This window comes from Nansenia antarctica (assembly GCF_963989245.1).
Source record: "Nansenia antarctica genome assembly, chromosome: 17".
Taxonomy (NCBI): Eukaryota; Metazoa; Chordata; class Actinopteri; order Argentiniformes; family Microstomatidae; genus Nansenia; species Nansenia antarctica.
In genome coordinates this window covers 4,837,929-4,850,709 of record NC_137687.1, presented here as the reverse complement: position 1 = coordinate 4,850,709, position 12,781 = coordinate 4,837,929, and the positions used below count along the sequence as shown (strand labels likewise).

The following is a 12,781-nucleotide window of genomic DNA, read 5'->3' as shown; positions in this document are numbered from 1 at the left end:
AGAGAGAGAGAGAGAGAGAGAGAGAGACAGAGAGAGAGAGAGAGGGAGAGAGAGACAGAGACAGAGAGAGGGAGAGAGAGAGAGACAGAGAGAGAGATGGAGAGAGATATGTATACTCCTCATGCAGATATTTAATTTGAGCTGATCCGATTTGCATTGCTTTATGAAACACAGTAGAATCAATGAATATCATTTCTTGGTGGAATAAAATGCATAGGCTACATCTTTGCCATTGTTTGTTTTGTCTGCAGATAGCCCAGCTTTCTCATCACACACACACCACACCATAGTTCAATATCATTCCTGAATGATATGTCTAGGCACCAGACACATGAGCGTGTAGCTACATTCATGGCTAGATGCAACACGTCAGTTCGACCATCAATGTCATTTGATTTGCATGTTCATCATCTAGCTCGGGGGTCACCAACCTTTTTGAAACTGAGAGCTACTTCATGGGTACTGAGTCATACGAAGGGCTACCAGTTTGATACGCTCTTCTGAAATAACACATTTGCTCAGTTTGCCTTTAGTTATATATTATTAATAATGATTAATGATACTCATCTATGTGAAGGCACTGATCACGTTAATGATTTCTCACAATAATTCTAAAAAATGACAACAAGGTGGGAAACAGATATCAATATTCAGCACTTTATCTCTATTAATCTCAGTAATTGTTACATTTTCAGATGATCACTTACATCACTACATTTCATAGGAAAAATGTCCAATTTTCACTAGCCACTGACAAACCATTTTAAGAAATCATGAACTATGTTGCACCATGTTTCAAAAAGTTATCAATTATGTAATGTTAAAGAAAAATAAACTTACACATTTTTAAATACATCTTGTCACATTTTGAACTAATGACCAAATATGCTGCATTTTAAACAAAGTATAACTGTTACATGTCATGAACACACTTTTAAATTGAACACAATTCTTCAATATTTTTAATTCAACTTTGCCATGGCACTGCCGTGTTGCCACTGACAACATCTGGTATCTGTTTCTTTGTTAGTGGGAAGACTGGCATTGCATGCTGTTCACCAGTATATTGTAATCTGGTGTGTAACTTGACACTGCGACTGTGAGTGAGTCTTTCAGATGTGCGTCAGTGAGGCGTGTTCTGTGTTTGTTCTTGATGAAGTTCATGTCAGAAAACGCTGATTCACAGAGATAGGTTGAACCAAAGACCTAACCAAAAACCTAGATTCTAGCTAATCAGCGAGCTAGCTAACTTGTTAAGCTCCACTAAAAGCGGAGTAGACGACGGTGAATATCGCACTATGGCACACATTATGACTTCATCTTTAATAGCTAACTGGTGTTATTGACAATTATGTTGTTGGCTGTTTTCTTTAAGATATTAAGTTGAAGAAGAAGAAACAAAAAGACTCACATCTCTGAACTTGTTGTGAGAAGGGTCCTCCCTACGGATCCTCACAGAGCTCAAAAAGGTGTGCGTCTCCTCAAACTGAGGCGTTTTGGCTGATGATTGAGACAGTCATGATATGAGCTCAAGAGCTCAAGCTCAATCAACAGCTCAATTATACTTTATTTATCCCCGTGGGGAAATTCAGTCTGCCACGCCACTCTCTAAAAACAACACATGACAACACAACATAAAGGACAGACAACAATACTGGGCCAGCCATAAAAGAACAGTGAGATCATGATAGAAAAGTGGATAAAAAGATGGCTATAGTTATTATATTAAAATACTAAAAAGTGATGATGATGATTAAAATAAATAATAAATACAGATTCAGGAGCCTTGACCCCGACTACTACTTTAGTTGCCATTGAACAGTCTTAGAGCAGCCGGGATAAATGATTTTTTATATCGCTCCGTCCGGGAGCATACCGAGATGAGCCGCCCTCTGCGGCGGCTGCTGGTTTGCCCCGCGAGGACATGATGGAGGGGGTGGTTGGGGTGGCAAAGCGTCTGACAGATGTCTTGCGTGTTGAAATGCCACTGGCATGATGTCATAGGCAAGTCGATCAATAAAGTCTATACTGTCTGTAAGTAGCAAACATAAAACTTATCAATCCTTGCCACCATATCACTCAACTTTGTGAAGTGATCATGACAGCTTTACCATTTCAAATGACACCACACCTTGGTCAGATGAAAGTTCAAGACCAGCCCTTGTTTAGTGACTCCTTGAACTTGGAACAACCCGATACTTTCCCCTGTACAACCCATTCACGGTATGACCCACCAGACTCACATCAATTGGACCCAGAATCCTTTGGGGCGCTAATATGCAAATCAGTTATGGCCAAGCGGCCAATCGACATTTATATAGCGCCTTTCACCCTAACCCGCTATATAAATGTCGATTATTATTATAATTATAATAATAGTAATAATAATTATTATTATTATTATTGACCATAAATGATCAGTTCTCCTTCAGATTCACTTGCCCTCCCCCTTAGGATCCATTAGCTGATCACAAGTCTACAGGTCAGGGACCTTGACGACTTCTACAGCTAAGTGGAGACACTGAGTCTACAGCTGTTAAAATGTGTTCTCAGAAAAATCGATAGGATCTTGGAAGGCAGTTTTCTGTAAGGTGACCCTGGGACCCTCTTTCCTAGTATTCCACCACACTCTAAGCTACCTTATAATGAATACACAATGGATATATAATGAATAGAAATATTGATCAAATCTGCATTCCCCCCTTAAGACCTATCTAATGAGGCCATTTCCTGGCACCGCACCAATATCCCAAGATGGAGAAGAACTTTTAATTACCGTCTGTGGTGGTTCGGTGTGCCTTCGGCATTCTCTCAACAAGATGGAGGGTGCTGCATACGAGGGTCGAGTTGAAGCCAGAGAATATTGACTCCAACCGACTTCTACCAATGTAAAACATGGTGGAAACAGGGGAAGAAGAGATGCTTATGATGTGCGGGAGAAGCTCAGCACATGTTTCACATTATGAAACAATTTAATGTAAGGCAGTTAATCAATCATTTGATTTTGTTATAGAAAACTCAACTTAACAACAATTTTTCATGAAACTCCAACACCAACATGAAATATGACTGTAGCAATACACCTTCCCCCAATAAGAAGCTTTTCATTGAAATATACATGTTACGGTACATGTGGGAATACGGTACATGTGGGAAAACTAGGGTTAGGGTTAGGTGCTAGGGTTAAGGTTAGGGTTAAGGTTAGGGGTAGGGTTAAGGTTAAGGTTAGGGTTAGGGTTAGACATGCCAGTATGTACCAAGTCACCCTAGCACCTAACCCTAACCCTAACCCTAACCCTAATCCTAACCCAAAACCTAACCCTAACCCTAACCCTAACCCTAACCCTAACCCTAGTTTTCCCACATGTACCGTAACATACACATCTATAGGCTTCATGTAAAATAACAAAACACAAAACACACACCATCTTTCTCCCTTGGCATTTCCATTCAATTATTCTTCAGATGATTACTCCTGTTGCATTCCTTAACATAGTGCAGTTAATCAATTTAGATCAGGGATATTGATTTATTCAGATTCCCTCCTGTCATATGGGGTTTCTATGTCAACACGTATTACCTTTGCTGATGTAAATGGACTGCACTTATTATATCATATTATATATTGCGCCTTATTCCAAAGCGCTTCACAATGGCCTCTCATTCAGCCATTCACACACATAATATTCACACACACATTCACACACCAATGGCGGCAAGCTACCGTGCAAGGCACCGGCCCGCTCATCGGGAGCAATTTGGGGGTTCACTGTCTTGCCCACGGACACTTTGACACATGGCCAGCCGGAGATCGAACCGCAGACCTTACAATCATTAGACGCTGGCTCTACCTCCTGAGCCACAGCTCCATATAGTATAGTACAGATGACAAGCAAACACAGTCAGCCTCCCCAGGGAACACTAACATGAATGTGTGTGTGTGTGTGTGTGTGTGTGTGTGTGTGTGTGTGTCTGTGTCTGTGTCTGTGTGTGTGTCTGTGTCTGTGTGTGTCCCTGATGGACAGCAGCTTACTCCTAGTCCTTCTCTCCACCACCGTCCCCAGAGAGTCCAGGCTCCTTCCCACCACTGAACCCGCCTTTTTCACAAGCTTGTCCAGCCGTCCGGTATCCCTCTTGGAGATGTTTTCCCCCCAGCAGACTGCAGCGTAGAAGAGAATGCTGGCCATGACAGACTGGTAAAACATAGCCAGCATCTCTCCACACACTTCAAAAGACCTAAGTCTCCTTAGGAAGTACAGCCTGCTCTGGCCCTTCTTGTAAAGTGCCTCTGTGTTGGCGGACCAGTCCAGTTTGTCGTCCAGATGCACCCCCAGGTACTTGTAGGTCTTCACCACCTCGATATCCTCGCCCCGGATGTTAATGGGCAACCGAGGTGGCTTAGACCTACGGAAGTCTATAACTAGCTCCTTGGTCTTGGTTGGATTGAGGAGCAGACCATTCCTCTCGCTCCAGACGCTGAAGGCTCCTATCAGATCCCTGTACTCCCCCTCCCGTCCATCCCTCACGCACGCCACTATGGCTGTATCGTCAGAGTACTTCTGTACGTGGCAGGACTCTGAGTTGTAGTTGAAGTCTGACGTGTACAGGGTGAACAGGAAGGGAGCCAGCACAGTTCCCTGCGGAGCCCCGGTGTTGCTCACTACTGTGTCCGAGACACAGTTCCCCAGCCTGACTGACTGTGGCCGTCCGGTGAGGTAGTCCATGATCCAGGATGTAGTGGATGGATCAACCCCCATACCTGAAAGCTTCTCTCGGAGTAGAAGAGGCTGGATGGTGTTAAAGGCACTTGAGAAGTCAAAAAACATTATTGGGGAAGGGGGCCCAGCCGTGCTGCCGAGGCTGTAGCTGTGGGATGTGGGGGAGGCTGGTGAAGCGGGACAGGTAGTGGGAGGGGCAGCAGGGACAGAGTAGGCACCGGCTGCGGAGTCAAACCTGTTAAAAAAGGGGTTGAGCTCATTGGCCTTAGCCAAGTCTGGGACCGCTGCCTGACTGTTCTTCCGTTTGTAGCCGGTGATGGTCTTCATCCCCTTCCGCACCTCTCTGGTGTTGCTGTGTTGCACCTTGGCCTGTTTCATACTTTCATACTTGATGCTATAATAAATCAAATAACGTTTTTGTGTGGTGATCACTGACTGAATTGACTGATTTGACAATAATGCCATAATTGTCTTCTAAACAAGCAAGGTTGATGATTAAAATGTGGCATGATGATGCAACTCAATCTTCTCACCATCAAGTCCATTATCTCGTAATTGATAGAAAACAGACTTGACAAAACAATTACAGAAGGTTGAAATAGCTTTATTTTATTTCCGGGCCCTTATACTGTAGCCAGATTTGATCTCAGTAAAGACAGTGCTTGGCATTCAGCCTTCTCTGGTGCTACACATGGGATTCATTTCAATGATTGTTTTATTTCAGTCATTGAATCGCTGTCAGCATATGCACTTTTTCATGTTGTGTTTTGCTTGTCATTTTCCATGTCTCTGACTCAGTAGAGGAGCTGAAGAAACAGTGTTGGTCTGGTAAGTGTTGGCAAGATAGAAGTACATCATCGGGTCCATGACTCCACTCACACATCGTGACGTTAGAATTATAAGGTTCTATCTCCATTTTTGTCCAAATTGAGTTTTTTTACATAATCTGATCCATTAGGTGTTTATTAATGCCTGTGTGGTGTTATTTTTAAAATGTTGAAATGTTTTAGTTAGTAATTAATAAAATACAAAGGTTCCATCTCACAAAACATAATGGAATGTAAAAACTTCCAAACGCTCAATATCTCTGAACTGCCCTAAACGGAGATAGAACCGTATCATTCTAAACGGAGATAGAACCTTCTCATTCTAAACGGAGATAACCTTATCATTCTAAACGGAGATAGAACCTTATCATTCTAAACGGAGATAGAACCTTATCATTCTATCACAATTAGAAACAGATTTGAAGACTAAACACAGTTGAAACAGGAAATGCAAATGAAGTCATATGCTGATGAAGCAGTAAGACGAGTCAATACTGATATGTTTTTAATATCAGGATATTGTTAGATTATGCTTGACTACTACTGTATTGAATACTGCATTCTTTTTTCTGAGCACGTAGTGATTTGAGAGATTGATTTTATTTAACGATGTACCTTATTTATTGTTTCAGTTTTCATGTTAATACCAAAACAAAAGATCTGTATCTGTTTATTGTCCACGTTCACCAGCAGAGGGCGCCCTCTCCCTCTAAGACAGGGAACATGTTCACCAGCAGAGGGCGCCCTCTCCCTCTAAGACAGTGGAACATGTTCACCAGCAGAGGTCGCCCTCTCCCTCTAAGACAGGGAACATGTTCACCACCAGAGGGCGCCCTCTCCCTCAGACAGGGAACATGTTCACCAGCAGAGGGCGCCCTCTCCCTCTAAGACAGGGGACATGTTCACCACCAGAGGGCGCCCTCTCCCTCTAAGACAGGGAACATGTTCACCAGCAGAGGGCGCCCTCTCCCCAGGGAACATGTTCACCAGCAGAGGGCGCCCTCTGCCTCTAAGACAGGGGACATGTTCACCACCAGAGGGCGCCCTCTCCCTCTTAAGACAGGGAACATAACATGTTCACCAGCAGAGGGCGCCCTCTCCCTCTAAGACAGGGAACATGTTCACCACCAGAGGGCGCCCTCTCCCTCTAAGACAGGGGACATGTTCACCACCAGAGGGCGCCCTCTCCCTCTAAGACAGGGAACATGTTCACCAGCAGAGGGCGCCCTCTCCCTCTAAGACAGGGAACATGTTCACCACCAGAGGGCGCCCTCTCCCTCAGAGCCACTATCCTCATGTGGCCTCTGTGTGTCTGACAGACCTGCGCTGTGACCAGGTTTCTGCTGGTCGCTCTTTTCGGCTTCCGGAGCTTGGCTTGGCTATCTTATTTTCTGTGACCAAAAAAAGAGGACAAACGATTTAAAAAATTCGGGATATCACTTTAGATTAGTGTCATAATACAAAGCAGAGATTAGGATCGTTTAAAGTATGTAGAGAAATACGTCAATGTAACGGTAAACTCGCCAGTCATCTCAGTCAACGTACGTTATCGTCGATACTAGCTAGCTAAAAAAGCGAGGCGGCGAGCCTAGCCTGGAGGCGCTGTTCAGCCAAGCAGTTACTTCTGACGGCCTGCAGGGGGCAGCAACCCGCCTTCATTGTGGGAGACACTTCATGTCCAATCATGAACGTTTTCTTGACAAGTGGACCTGCAGGAAAAGCCCTCTATGCCGCCATGTGTAGATTGTGGTGGGATACAAATCATGATCATGCTATTTTTGTGGTGATTATTGATAGGATGTTTTTATTGAGGATTTCAAATGGAATGGGTCAATGAGTCATGTGGAACAATAGACAACCTCAACAGCAGTTTGCATTGGTTTTATCATGCAGACATGGTCTGGAAGTCGTGAGCTTAGAATGATAAGGTTCTATCTCCGTTTAGAATGATAAGGTTCTATCTCCGTTTAGAATGATAAGGTTCTATCTCCGTTTAGAATGATAAGGTTCTATCTCCGTTTAGAATGATAAGGTTCTATCTCCGTTTAGGGCAGTTCAGAGATATTGAGCGTCAAAGTTTTTACATTCCATTATGTTTTGTGAGATGGAACCTTTGTATTTTATTAATTACTAACTCAAAAATGTCTAAATTTAAAAAAATAACACCACACAGGCATTAATAAACACCTAATGGATCAGAGTATGTAACACTGGCGGAACCAAGGGGGGCAGGGGGGGGCGACCGCCCCTCCTGGTGCCCCACGGTTGAAAAAGTGCCCTTTTGAGTGGCAAAATTAGAGGATGTGCCCTATTGGTCTAAACTTGACCATGTGCACTGATGGGGTCCCATGTTGTGCAGTAGGTGCCCTTTTTTTCTTTTCGCCCCTGCCCTTCAAACAGCCTGAGTCCGCCATTGGTATGTAAAAAACTAAATTTTGACCAAAAATGGAGGTAGAACCTTAGAATTCTAACGTCACGAAGTGTCTCAACCCCCCTGGGGAGGGGGATTCCACCAACGTCACTAAAGGAAGATCCCGGCTTATTCTGATCAGTCTCGCAAGACTTATCAAAAATAAGCCTGGATTTTCCTTTAGCAACGTTGATGGAAACCGCCCTGGACTGTTAACCAGACTTTGATCTACACATAATGTCAAAGTGAAAATATAGTTTTTCAGCATGGCCTACAGAGAGACATGTGACACATTCAAACACTGCCTTTGGTTCCTTATGGCCCTGCCTCTTTTTCTAAGTATTGCATCATAACTGGGGATGCATTGTGTGAATGTAAAAGGCCAAGAATGGCCTAGAGGCAACAAGGTGCCATAGAGGGTTCGTAATGTGTCCTACTGATCACCTTATTATTTATATGAATACATTTCATAACATGCAATTATAGATCAATTTAAATTGTACAACATATTTCAGGTGAGGGGCTGTTTTGCAATATGGTTGGGTTTGTTTTGGACAAATCATGCCCCTCAGCTCAAGAGAACTGTCACATGTCTTTGTGATGTCATACTGTATTATTATATTATTTTTAATCTTTATCTTATTTAAAATGGGGGCGCCGGCGTGGAGAGGGTAGTCAGGGTTCCCAGGTTTAGTCTCCTTGCACTGCATGTTGTGTGTGCGTGTCGTGTCTGGTGTGATTAATCACTGGGGAACACCTAGCCCACTGTCTGTGTGGTGTGCCTGTCCATCGGGGTAGTAGTATCCCTCTCTACCGTCAGTCGTCCTACCCTCGTGTTTTTGTCTTGTATGGTGTTTTTTTGATGAAGTTAAATAAACATATTTTTCTATTTACACCATAACAATCTTTGTGATAAGGTGGTTTCATGTCTCTGCTCCCTCGTACACGAACCCGAGTGCTTTACTTTAGTCCCGAGGACCCCACCTTGTGGAACAAAAAGGTGGTTTTGTCTCGCAGTGAATTCATCTACTGTTTAGCCGCAACCATTCGGGGGCCTTGAGGGCCTTATGTCACAGAGTATAACAGAAGTTGGTCCTTCATGTTTCTCTTACTCTGTGTGCAGTTTCACTCAGTAAGACTGCCTTTCCTCTAACACTCTCCCTCTCTCTCACATCTCTCTCTTCTCTCTCTCTCTCCTCATCTCTCCTCATCTCTCTCTCTCTCTCTCTCTCTCTCTCACACACACACACAACACAAACGGTTCTCAGCATTATGAATGCTTTACCACCATCTCTTCATGGTTCAGTTGACGCACAGAGTTTTCTGGTGTGTTTTACTATAATATAGCATATTATGCATGCAGACCTTTATTGTTTTTATTCCAACACAGTTCTTTCTTTACCACATTGCTTTTATGCAGCACTGTATGGTTTTAAAGCTTTACAAAAATGAGAGAAAACAAAATATTTACAAAATCTATCTGTGCAAACATAATTCTTCTTTTACATCACTCTCCTAAAGTATCTTAAAGGCATGCATACAAATAAACTTTGGTATGTTAACAAAACTAGCTACTAATTTTCATATTAGAAGCATTTTATGTACACAATTCATGGTGGAACAGTTTTATCAATTACTTTTTAGTTTTAGTACTGTTTACATTTAGACATCAATAAACATTAAATTAAGAAACATTAACCTTCCGCCATCACACCGAGAGTGTGTATGTAGAGTTCCCACTTACTATGTCCAATGATTAGTATAGTCTTGAAGTGACATACAACAACTTTGGCAAATAGGCACAATAACTAAAGATAACTTGTATATAGTATATACCTCATATCACCAGTTTGCTATCTCCTAAAAAGAAATTGGCAGTGCATGAATAACTATGAGAAAAGTCAATGGGTCAGTATACATACAGTATACATTCATAAAAGGCATATACTAGGGCTATGCTCAATGTCTGGCAACATAAGAAATATCGTAAGATCAAAATATACTATGGTTATCCAGTCTCTGGTTTGAAAAATAAAACACATCATTTTTACATGGTCATCATGATTGTACATCAACTCTACATTTTTCAATTATTGGATAAGAAAAATATATTTCAATACCATCAATAGTAGCAAACTGACAAAACCTCAATCATCCAGAAACGTCATCAACTTCATCTAAGAAGCAGTAAAACTATTTCAATTTTGTTTTGCTTTTAAATTATTTACTCAGTACTCTGATACACATTTTTTCTTTTTTAAAATCATACATCTAGTTAAAAAAAACATCAGTTCAGAAGGGAAAATTAAACTTAAAAAATAAGTACAAGCAAATGGAGTGAGAATGCCAGTGTCAAAATCATAGTGAGATGTGAACGGGGGAGGAGGGAGGAGTGTGTCCATTACACGTTTTAACAACATCAAGAACCCCAAAATATAAACAAACATGAACAAAGTTGAAGATGAACAAAAATCTACCTGCTGATAAAAGAGAAACCTAATTCATAAAGCTTCTACGGGTGCTGCTAAGTGGAGTCCTTGGCTGCTGTGATGCTTGATGGGATGCAGGACTTCCCGCTGCTGCTGCCGTTGTGGGGCCTGCTGTAGCTGGTGAAGCTGGGTGTGTGTATGGTGCGTATGCTCTTCGCACCCTGGCCCAGTGGGGTGGGCGATAGAGGGGAGGGGGAGGAGGAGGAGGAGGAGGAGGAGGTGGTGAAGGAAGAGGAGGAGGAGGAGGAGGAGGGTGCTCGGCCGTTTTGAGTCTGCGAGGAGAATGAGAGAGCTTTACCTGTGTGCGAGGAGGGTGTGGGGAGTTTGAGGGATCCGTTAGAGAGGGAGGGGATGTGGGAGGAGGAGGAAGGGGTCGAGCTGGGGAGACGGGGAGCGTGGGGGGACGGGATGGAGGACTTGTTGGTGGCGGAAGAGGAAGAGGAAGAGGAGGAGGAGGAGGAGGAAGGGTTAATAGGATTAGTAGCATCTGAGGAGTTTGGAGCAGACTGGGAGCTGCCTTTAGCAGAGGAGCTAGGATAAAAAGCGGGGATTTTAGAGGCGGGTATAGTAGGGGAAGTCGCTCCCGCTCCCGCTCTTTTAGCACTTCCGTTAGCCTGCAAACAGAGATGCCAGAACAGATACTGTTTGTCAAAAAAGGCGATCTTGGTAATTATAATAACAAATGTAAAATGTAAGCAAGACAACATTGAGTTCTAAAGTTATTGACAAGAAACGTACGTCGACCAACACAAACAACATTATTACAAAAATAATTAAAAGACAAGAGCGCTAAAAAAACGCTCAACTACAGTAGCTAGGCTATATTTGTACTGGGTTACTTGAAATGAGAAACACAACTTTTAACTGAGACACATGTTACTTAAAAAGGAAAAAAAGAGAGAAAAGATTCATAGGATGAAGAGGAGAGGGTGGAGGGGGGCATCGCGCATAGTGACTGTGTGTTAGAGAGATTGTCACGCTTTGTTTGAGGGCTGAGGGACAACAACCAGTAAGAGGGCAATACCAGAGATGCATATTGGGTTGGGTTGGAGGGTATTAAATGATAGAAGTGCAATTTTAGGGAAAGAACAAGAAAAGGGTGAATATCTGTAGCAGTACGGGGGTGAATACTCTGCTGACTGACGTGTGCAAGAGCATGAGAGAGGGGTGATAGAGGTGTCTGCTTTAGTCTGGTTTAGTAGCTGTGCATTTAGAAAAAGGAAGGAGGATAGGCTGTTTGGGTTTAGTAGTAGTAGGTAGGTGCATTGTGGGAAGGAGGGAGTGTGGCCAATAGGAAGTGTCGGTTTAGTAGTAGGTGCATTGTGGGAAGGAGGGAGTGTGGCCAATAGGAAGTGTCAGTTTTAGTAAAGTATAATATAGCCAAAGCAATCCTGGAATTGGCAACACTGTTTTCGGAACTCAGCTGTGATGGGAACTGGGGAGATGACGGGAACTTTTCTCTTTTCTGTTCTCTTTTTTTTTTTCCGCGTCACCAACACAGCGAAAGCCATGAACAGTGTGGACATGCAGAAGCATACAGTACAAGTGATGTTATGGGGTAACAGTCAAGAGTCAAACATGCCTTTCAAGTCAGAGCAGATCGAGAGAAACATCAACAGATCCAAGACGGGCCTCTCGTCTCAATCACATTTCAACAAAACACTTGAAATCTCACAGCTTTGGTTTGTTTTGTTTTTTTCCCCCTCCTACTTTCTAACCCTAGGTTCCACACAAGTGTGTTTCCTCTAGTCCCTGGTAAGGCTGCCCTATAGCAAAACTACCTGTCGGAACTGCCTCTGAGCGTCCTGTAGCTTTTGCTGTTTTCCTGCTTTGTCAGTACTCCCCGGTGACTGCCTGGACTTCGCAGACATGGGGACTGGCATCCGACTAGTGGGGGAAGCGACACTGGCGTTCTGAAAGAGGATCCAAACGAAACAAAAACAAGAAATAAAAGAAAAGAAAAAACAGAACACCATATTGGAAGGTATGAAAAACAAGGCACTGTGACAGGTGAAAAACCTGTTTGTTTCAACATTTAAGACAAGACTGCAAACCCTTCAACACCAGTAAGAGCACATGCACCCCCTGTACCGTAATACCAAAAAGTACAACCTAATACAGTACATGCAGTCCAGGAATAATAGAATAAAGAAACAACAAAGAGAATCAACTTTTAGAGTGTCATTCTTTGATTTAAGAGAGTCTGCCACTGCTAAAACCCTGGTTTAGAGTTTGAGCAGTGAATCGAAGGGAGAAATGGTAGGCAGGGAACCCGTGAAAATGCCACTCCCCAATCATGTGGACCATGATCACACAGAGGGAGAAAGCAAAGGGGGG

General features: G+C 43.0%; 1 protein-coding gene across 1 annotated transcript in view; it reads right to left on the bottom strand.

Moving 5' to 3' along the window:
• Positions 1-10,479: 10,479 nt before the first annotated feature.
• kiaa1217 (KIAA1217 ortholog) overlaps positions 10,480-12,781 on the bottom strand; it is a gene marked incomplete at both ends in the record, with an annotated part of 117,107 nt that continues 114,805 nt past the window's right edge. Inside the window, 2 exons of the mRNA XM_080547769.1 lie at positions 10,480-11,058; positions 12,226-12,357. Of these exons, the coding sequence (XP_080403895.1) occupies positions 10,480-11,058; positions 12,226-12,357 (711 nt within the window). The remainder of the gene's footprint in view (positions 11,059-12,225; positions 12,358-12,781) is intronic.